The sequence below is a fragment of the Hippocampus guttulatus genome, chromosome 21 (assembly GCF_054856545.1).
Source record: "Hippocampus guttulatus isolate MCC_2025c chromosome 21, RoL_Hgut_1.0, whole genome shotgun sequence".
Taxonomy (NCBI): Eukaryota; Metazoa; Chordata; class Actinopteri; order Syngnathiformes; family Syngnathidae; genus Hippocampus; species Hippocampus guttulatus.
The window spans coordinates 6817647-6827242 of record NC_141281.1 but is presented as its reverse complement, the minus strand read 5'-3'; the positions used below and the strand labels follow the sequence as shown (position 1 = coordinate 6827242).

At 41.5% G+C, this 9596-nt stretch overlaps 1 protein-coding gene across 1 annotated transcript in view; it reads right to left on the bottom strand.

The window, feature by feature from the left end:
• Nucleotides 1-944: 944 nt before the first annotated feature.
• vstm2a (V-set and transmembrane domain containing 2A) overlaps nt 945-9596 on the bottom strand; it is a 30404-nt gene continuing 21752 nt past the window's right edge. Inside the window, exons 4-5 of the mRNA XM_086102416.1 lie at nt 8162-8498; nt 945-1912 (exon numbers count right to left, since the gene is read on the bottom strand). Coding sequence (XP_085958542.1) covers nt 1836-1912; nt 8162-8498 — 414 coding nt within the window. The 3' untranslated portion in view covers nt 945-1835. The remainder of the gene's footprint in view (nt 1913-8161; nt 8499-9596) is intronic.

Here is a 9596-nt window from a genome sequence, read left to right as displayed (position 1 = left end):
ACTTTGCAAACATGCCCATGAGAAGAACATGTTGGATGGCAATGTGGCACGTCACTGTCGTCAGACAAAAATCTGATCGGCTTGATTACGGATACATTCGAATACAGGCAACTTGGAAAAACAAAACAAAACACTCAATTGGGTACCTCCACATTTTCCCATATGTCATCTATGTCAATGCTTTTTTGTGGATACTTTTATAAACATGCATCTTGAGGTTAAATGCTGACTCAAAGTTGTCCATAGGTGTGAATGTTTTTTTTTTTTCGTTTACGCGCCCTGTAATTGGCTGGAGACCTTTTCAGCTCGTACCCCGCCTCTCAAAGTCAGCTGCGATAGGGTCCAGCTCACCCGCGATCCGAATGAAGTGAGGCAACCCGCGACACGAAATGAAAGATGGCTGTTTGTGACTAATAAGGAGTCGCACACAGTGATTTATTTGTTTTCATCTTATTCCATTAGTGAAGACTCATAGCAGATATGACAATGACCTCTGGAAGAGACAAAGCGGAAGTGGTCTGACGTCATGAGAAACTGGTCTGTAATGCAGCGACATCACTGTCATTACCTGGTGTCAAGCCAGTTTTGCCTTTCAGCGTGAGATTGTCGAAGCAATTAGTTAATAAATGCTCTGCATGGATGTTTATTACTTTTTAGATCTTACATAAAGTAGTTTTGCCTCCCAAACAACATATTTGCTCAAGAGACTCTCTGTCATAACTCACTCAGAAACACAGCGTTTTATTATGCAAGGTGTGTGTCAGCAAAATGCAAAGTTGGCGGAACCCCATTATCCCCTCTGGCCAAATTGTCAAATTATCTTTGTAATGAGATATCTATCACACAGGAAGGCAAGCAATTTCAAAAACGTTCCTTGGACAATAAACATCTTGGTCAGTTTAAATGAATTCTTCAGTGGTCACATACTGGGAATTATTCATGAATTGTGACATCCATTTTATTCATTCAGAGGGTGCAATACAAATAAAAATGGCAAAGACATGTTTTCGTTATTTTTTTTTTGTCACATCAAAGCTAGCACATCGAAATAAAGCTAAATCTCAATTACTGAAACACTGAACTCCAAGTGCTGACTCATGTTCAAATAATGTCATTACACTCCCCCCCTTTTAGGCCTTGATCAACAAGCATGCACATTTGTATCACAAACGAGATGTAAATGTATGCGCACGAGATCATTTGAACAGCTTAAAGACAAATGAAATAAATGAAGGCGAATGGTAACAGTCAAAAATGAAAGTCGCTTGATCTTTTTTTTTAAGTTGTTGAAAGGGGCCTATTCACAATGAAAGGCAGGAACCATCAGGTGTCAGTGTGAGCTACGTTTACGGCACAAACATTAACTCTAGGTGTTTAAAATAAAACAATGTATATATAATTTCATATATATATATATTTATAACACAAATATAGATTCTTATTTTTCCTTGTTCATTTTCACCAATGAACACATGAGCCAGGAACAGCGAAACCATAAGAAAGTGATTCCTCCATGTGAGTTATCTAACAGGAGTCCATTTTCACATTGGAGCATTGCACCTTGGGTGATTTTAAAGATGACCTTTGTACCAAAGGTAATCCATTTGATTCTAAGGAGGCAGATATAGATATATTTTTTCTAGTGGCTAATAATAATGTGCTCCGTGCAAGAGCTTGTAGTGGCTGGGAAATGAGGCTATACTGTGAAGTCCGCATGGTGGTGTTGGAGGAGGACATAAAACAAGCAAATCTCTTTTTCACTTTAAGAGCAAACAGAGAGAATGTGAAATCTGGTTTCAACCGAGTCAGTTCCTCATACGTATCCCCTCTGCATATTATAACAAGGCCTCCCTCACCAAACCGTAAGCCAGAAGGATGACAACAAGTCGGTAGCAGGCTGATATTCTTGTACCTGTGAAAAGAAGAAAAAACGAGTACGTTAAGTTAGCCACACATTCATGAACACGCTGTCACCCTGAAAATTAGCTTGTTGGGGAAAACGGGTTCCCTCCAAGTGGCCATTGGACTTTATTCTGGGCAGGCAGTTGTAACAGTGTTCTGCATATGCAACTTACAAATGCATTTATTTCCATGCCAAATGTAGCACAGCATTATTTCATTCGCTTCAGTCCATTAGGCTGCAGTCGCAGCATTTATCAAGATCATTTCAGAGTCTGCAAACAGATAGCGCGCTAATGATTTCCTGCATGAGTGTGTCCAAGAGGCCACAGCTGGAACACCGTCGTAACTTTTGAACTCAAAACTTGAGAACCTATCACGATTGATTCATAGGTACAGTTATGCGCAGTAGTTTTTATGCTCAATGTAAGAAATGAGGCTCGGCTGGTCCGTCAAGTGGTATTAGGACCCTGCGACGTGATGTCAAAAGTTGATCTTTTCAGATTCTTATGACAAAATGATGATCTACAGTAAATGGGCAAGCTGCAAAAACAACCTCAGAAAAATGTCATTTCAAGTTGAAATTGCCTTGCCAACAACACTTTTATAGTTTATTGGCATTCATATGACTGCCGGGTCGGATGAAAATAGGGTTCTAAATGGCAATTTGTCCAGGGAGACCATTTTCTTTGCTGTCTGGCCTGGACTGGAAGTGTTGTGGGGCAGAGATCCAAATCACAGCTTATTAAAATCTCCAAACCATATCTCTCCCCACAACGCAGTCATACATAAGCACACATTGAAGTCAGGCGGTATGACAAACAGAGCCACAGATGAGCTATAAACACTCTAAGCCCAACTGAAGCACGATTACCTGCACGGACAAAGTTTCCTTATCTTGATGTGGAGTGTCTGTTATTGTTTTGATTTTCCCATGTTTTTATTTAAAAGAAAGTCTGGTTAAGTGTCAAAAACCATATTTGACCCCTCTGTCCATGCTCCTCCATTAAGCGACTCCAGTTGGTCCAAAATGCTGCTGCTCGCTTCTTGACTGCTCAGTGTAAGAGGGAGCACATAACTCTTATTCTGGAATCCCCGGACTGGCTCCTTTTACATTTTAGAGTTCGTTTTAAGATTCTATTATTTGTTTTCAAATGGCCACACCCCACCTTCGCTCTCTGAGCTTCTCCGCCACAACGCTGCCTCAGGTCTGTGGACCTGACACTTTTAGAGGTACTGAGGACTAAGCAAAGGCTCAGAAGGGGTTGCGCCTTTTCTGTTGCTTGTTCCTTTTGACGCTGAACCAAATAAACACAAAACTACTTTTTCTTATCTTAAAAATGATGACCCATTTTGCTCTGAGTCTTGAAAATACACAGTCAAACCACTTGCCTGATAAAAAATAATTTCCTTGGTTAGACATGGGACATCTTGTTTTTTGATAAAGCTTGCCAGGCCATGAATGAGAAGCAGTGGGAACAATTCTGTGTTTACAAACGACTCAAATCTGACTTTGGCAGGCAAAGGTTTCGGATTAGACGTGGGCAAAACACACACGCTGGAAACATGCCAAGCCTGTTTATCTAAAATACTTGTTCATACTGTCTTCACGTTCGTTCATTTGAATTAATTTTGAGGCAAGTCAAGTTCACCTCTCCAGCATCCTAGGGGGAACATTTTCTCCTCTTCCTCCTGACCTGCTTATCCTTGACATAACCTTTATTTATTTTGTGACGCGAGAGTTTTGGACTTACTGGTAGTATATATTCATGATCGACATCCAGGACAATAAGGTGAAGTTATTTTGCTCTTTCTAAGCACGCCTCCGGTGTTCAATTTATTTGGCGTTACTTGTACAGTGAGACTGGCAGTCAACTGCAATAGCAAAACTGAATCGTTGGAGCACACTGTTGTGCATTTGCCCATGTTGAGCTAATGTTGAAAATGCCAAAATGGACCATTTTGTTCTATTTAACCAAACGCAAGTTTGCCCAAATGTTTTGGTTGAGTGAGACGGTCCCGTGAAATATCGATTTCAAGCCTGCGAGGCAACGCGGCTCAACAAGTTAACGAAGTGACTCACCAGCACCTCCATGGGGAGCTCAGACTGGTTTAGAGCCACTTTGATCTGTCCCGAATGGGCTGAAGAGGTACGCGTCTCTTTGACTTGTTTGCCTTTTTGTCTGGTGACTTTGTTGTAAATTGTGTTGTCTGGTTTGTTTGAAGTCTGCCTCCTTGGCGGGGCCATTTGTTAATTTTTGGCTGCTTCCAAAATTGGTTCTTTTAGTCTTTGTAGTTGAAGGAAATGTGCATTTGGGTGCAAGCGTTTCTCCATTTGTCTCACAACATCAGTGAGCGCACATTCTGTGATGCTCTGAGGGCTGCGTCTAAATCATTCCATTTTCTTCCAATTTTTGGAGGTTATTATATAATTAAACAGAAGCGATTTTATTACTTTCGACAGGAGACAGCCCTAGGAGATTTTTGGGATTTGACAAGGCTATGCTTTTTTTTTAAAATTGTGAGGCTGGATGGTTGCCCATGGAAATAAAATGAACAGTTCCACTTGCTGTTCAACACCGAGATATTCAGAAGTAAAACAACAAATGTTCCATGGGGTCATTTGAATTTGTCATTACAACCAGCTGGTAGAACGATGCTCATCCTCCGAGAAAATAAGGCGGGGGAGGGGGGTGTGATAAAAACCTCAGTGGTCCCACCTCTGTTCCTGTTCGCCAAGGTGCCCATGGCCCCCATGGCTGTGCAACCCCACAGAGACACATTTATCAGCGTCAGACACACAGCACAAGCGATACCCCGCGACATAGTCGTCAGCGTAATGTTGCCGTCCGATAATCTGCGACACTGCAGCCCCCGGTTGATTGAACTTGTTCCCATCGTTGAGCCGTAATCTGTTTCGCTTCGGGTGCGGGAGGTGTTCCCAGCCCATCGCGTGACTGACTTTATGTTTCAACTGCCTGACCGCTGGGGAAATGATTGACATTTAAAGGTGGGCCAGTAAATTTATGAGTGAAATTAGTTTGATAGGGAGAGAAATGGGGGGAAAAAATATGGAGCTAATGAGAATTTAATCTCCTGGGGATAAAATGTGGACTATCGCAGTATAACGCCAGCTCTGCTGAATGAAAAGCTGAACAAGAAAAAAAAAAAATCTGACTGCAAACTATAAAATGGGCAACATTGCTTTTTAACTTGTCAGTGAAATTTGAAAAGAACATTTGTATTCAAGGTGAGTTGAATTCATTACTGAAGCCGCATATCCAACCAAGCTTGCGTTTTCACGCCGGGCGTGAATTAAAAGCCTTGCGCAACCACAGCTTCAGCATGGCCAATGTTCTGTGATGCACATTTTCCTGCGGCTATCTCTGCCTCCTCAGGATTTCATTTGACGCGGTAATAAATGCGTTTTTGTAATTGCCTTTGGAATGCAGCTAATGTTTGCTTTTCTCTTTTCACTCACACACCATGTATAGTATTGGCCTGGCCCCAAGATACTGAAATATTATCGAATGAAGAAACACGTTTTTTTTCCTGCGGGAATAAAAATATGAATGTATCATTGTCGAAATAAGTGCTGGTAGTGCTCCGAGATACTGTTGGTTGGATGGCGATGCACATTTAAAGTTGGCTCTGATTGGTCAAACTGAGATAAAAACATGCCGTTTGGTTTATTGCACATCTTTTACGTTCTACACTGCAATCTGCCGTTATTACAATGAAGATTGTTCCCCCACCCCCCAACAAATTGTGCCTGCCATGTAGGGGTAGAAAATAAAACCTCGATCAAATTTCCGAGCCGCTTAAATAATGAAACGGTCGTCTCACAAAAACATCAGTTTGGTCTTTAGTGTTCTTCCTCATTGTTTTCTTCTCCATCCTCTGGTCACGGGTTGAACAATTAGCTCATTCACTCCCAAAGACGTATTTAAACGTCTTTTCAGACTTAATCCAGAATTGGCTGGTACTGAATGAGTTAAGGAACTCAGTTAAGTTGGCCCTCTTTGAACTCTCTCTTCATGCAGCTTTTTGGATGTTTTTCTGTGTCGATATGAGCTTTGAGCTCTCTGACCAGCGGCTTTTTTTTTTTTTTTACACATTGAAACCTTTACCTGCAAGCTCTGTACACTGTTACCTTTTATCGTGTATAATCAATGTTCTCAACTCCGAACCATTAGTCAGGGGCGGATTCCATGCACAACATTAGCCGATTAGTAAGTAGAGGCTAATACTTCTGCTTTCGAGTTTGATTTCATTGATCGCCACTGTTGAAAATATTATTTGTATCCATATTCAGAGATCATTAAAACCGAAAATATAACCCTGAATAATAGAGTTACAACAAAAACCTTCACCTCGTTGACGAACAGCCTTGGATGAAGATAAAAGCCACAAGCCAACATTTTAATTCAATAGGACACCTATCTTGTTGACGAAATGTGCTTCCCAGTGGCCAATTGATGATTCATCCACATGGCTCTTGTATCTCCTGCGTGCAAGAGTGGTCTTCGCCATCTGCTCGAGATGACGGCTATTTCATTTGTTCACCAGCGCAAGCTTGTCTCTCCCTTGTGCCAGGATTGCTTTTGTGCTCGTCACAATTCAGAGCCCCGGCTCCTACAATATCGCCGCGTCGCATTCAGCCACACAAGGGCACCTTGTTCCATTCGAATTTGACGCTCTGCGGTTGAAGCCGGTGCCATTCCCAATATTAAAAAAATAAAATAATAAAATACATATAACCTTTGTACTGACAGAGGCAGCCCGGTTGGCACATTTGCTTCATAGCAGGAAGATTTCACATTTTGAACCACTTCAAGCCTTTGGATTTGCTTTTACTTTGAAGGGTGAGCACAGCGACTTAATCCCAAATCAAGGACGTGAGCTCGACTGAAAAAAAGAATGCGTGTACTGGTGGTTGCAATAGGCTCGAGTCCGCCTTTGCCAAGGATAAGGTGTACATAAAAGTGTGGCGCAAAACGATGTGTTCGGCGCAAAGGAGCCAACATCAACGATTGTACTCGTCATAGAAATTGTACGCTTACTGGAGACGCGTCATAAAGCCCCTTATCTGGAGCAGCACAACAGCCTGTTATCGCTACTGTGAGTGTGGCAGGCCGGCGTACGTGCATCTTTGCATTCCGTGTTTAGAAACTTGTTTGTCAGGTTGCATGTCTCACATTTTGTTTCACCACTGCACGTAGGCCGACATCAATTTTTGTCACCTCCCATATCTTTCACAGACGCAATATCATGTGATTTACCCGCAGCGCACGCTGGAGAGAAGATCAAATCAATCTGGGGATCTCAATTTGTTTCATTTCAGAGTGCATGTGTCCACGCGCGCATAAATAATCACTCCCGTTTAATCTGGCTGACTGAAGTGTGGAAACCCTCGGAATGGAGACATTTCCATTTTGTTCTCCCGGCCTTCAAGCGTGAGACGTGCATTCATCAGACCACACAGAGATCCCTTTGTTCTTGTTTTCTGCACCTATGCACACTGCCCCTTTAGCCTGATCAAGACTCTCACTGTGATTTTGACTTTTTTTTTTTTTTTCCTGATCGGCAGATGACTCCCCATTGCTGATTTGGGAAATCAAGTCAAGTGAATTGTTAAATTATTTATGGATTTATTTTTTTTTGTGCCTTTGGAAGCTTTATGTAAATGACTCCATTGATTTTGGCGGATTTTTAGATCAGTCTGCCTTATGGAGGCCGCTCATCTGATTGCTGTCCTTTCATCTGCACTTTAATTCCGAGACCAGTCCACCCTTTGAGGGACAGCGGTTACTACAGTGGACATCTTATCATGTTATCAGGTTACAGGGCGCATGAAAGGGTTAAGCACACATCAACAAAGAAAAATGTTACCAACTGCTTTGCAATTGGCTTGACTGAACTGCAGTTTGCCCGACTGACGGAATTAAGAATGCCTATGATGAGAGTGAATTACTTATCTATATATTAGAGTATTAACTAAGAAATATATATCTTGTTTTTTCTTCTTTCTTCTTTCTACCTACATTCTTGCTGCTGGAGGCTGTAAATTTCCCCAGTGTGGGACAAATAAAGGATATCTTAATCTTTAAACTTGTGCAGGGTAAAGTCACACACTGAAAAGGCATTAGGGGGTGAAATGTGTGGCCCGGTGAATGAATAAAAACACCCTTTTTCATGCTCTTACAGAGCCTGGACCGACTCCATTTTTTAAAAAAATGATACAACGTTCTCATTCATATACCTGAGCTGGGGGTGTGTTGATCCGCATTAGAGGACGTGTGAGAAGAAGACGAGGAGTCCACTTTCTGATCTGAGCTCATGCTGTCGTGACCCAAAGATGAGACGGACTTTCTCGGTTTCTTGTCTGTCAGGTGCAGAGGAGAGCTTTTCTTGGGGGGCTGCAATGGACGTCTGGCTCTGGCGGAGGCATTGACCCTCAGCCAAGCTTGGGTTTTGTAATCCACAATCTCTCCGTAGTTGGCTTGTGTCACACGGCACTCATACAAGCCCTCGTCACTCTTGCCGACTCTGGAGATCTGTAGCTTGTGGGAGATATCGTTGCCCTGCACTTTGACTGTCTGCAAGAATAACCAGAAGAAGACAACTCTCCAGTTCAATTTTTCAACTGCACTTTTCACTTTTCTGTTGTTGTGAAAGCCCTTATAACAAGAGCCCTATTGTTTCAGAATTAAAACAAAGCAAAACCAAAAAAAAACCCCATCAAGGTGAGAAAGTTCATTAGTAACACAAAATACCGTAGCGCTGACCTGTTCATTTGATCCCGTCTTTTTGAATATAATTAGCTTCTTGGATACGCCGTGCTGAAGACGGTCGTGTGACTCATGAAGAAAAGAGCATGCATACGAATTTGGTACAGGAAAAGGGGGGGGGGTGTTGGAAACTGCGGTATGATTGAATGAATGGAACCCATTTGATGCTAATAATACCCCTGCCTCTATATTCGACTGATGAGCTCCTCGGGAAGAAAGTGTTGGGAAAATCAGTTGCCATTGTCTGGCTGCATGCATCTGCACTGGAAAAAGAAATGGCGTGTTGAATTGAAATGACAAAATGTTATTTTGTCAAGTGGCTGCACACAATAGAATAATTTGGATTTTGATAGATTTTTTTTAAATTAAATGTATAGTCTAGTTATGTTTCTGGATTCAGATGATTTTATTTCGCGCGACCATTTGACAACATAAGATTCAGTATAGTCAACAAAAACTCTTTTTACGTACTTGACTTTGTCGTATGTTTTCTATGTTATCACGCATTTTTGTTTTTTCATGCACGAAAAAATAACAGCATCATATTTTTATTTTCGTAATCTAAGCGCGACACTGAGGACATGATTAAAAATAGCATGAAAATTCATCTGATAAGCTCTACAAGTTCATCCTTGACCAGCAGCAACTGTACATAACGGGACCCCTTCTTTAAAAATAAAGAAATAAATGGATAGATGTTGGTGGACTTTGGAGCCAGTGGGCACTTCATTTACTGAGTGGCTACTGGGACAGATGCTTGGTGATGGAAGAGAAGAAAGTAATAAAGCTAAAAATGGATCTGGGTCATAAATAAATTCATTAAAATCTTTCATCTCTCTTTTTCCTTGAAATTATCATCGGACCAGTGTTCTAAATCAAAAAGAAGCTCTCTATTGAGAGTTTGAG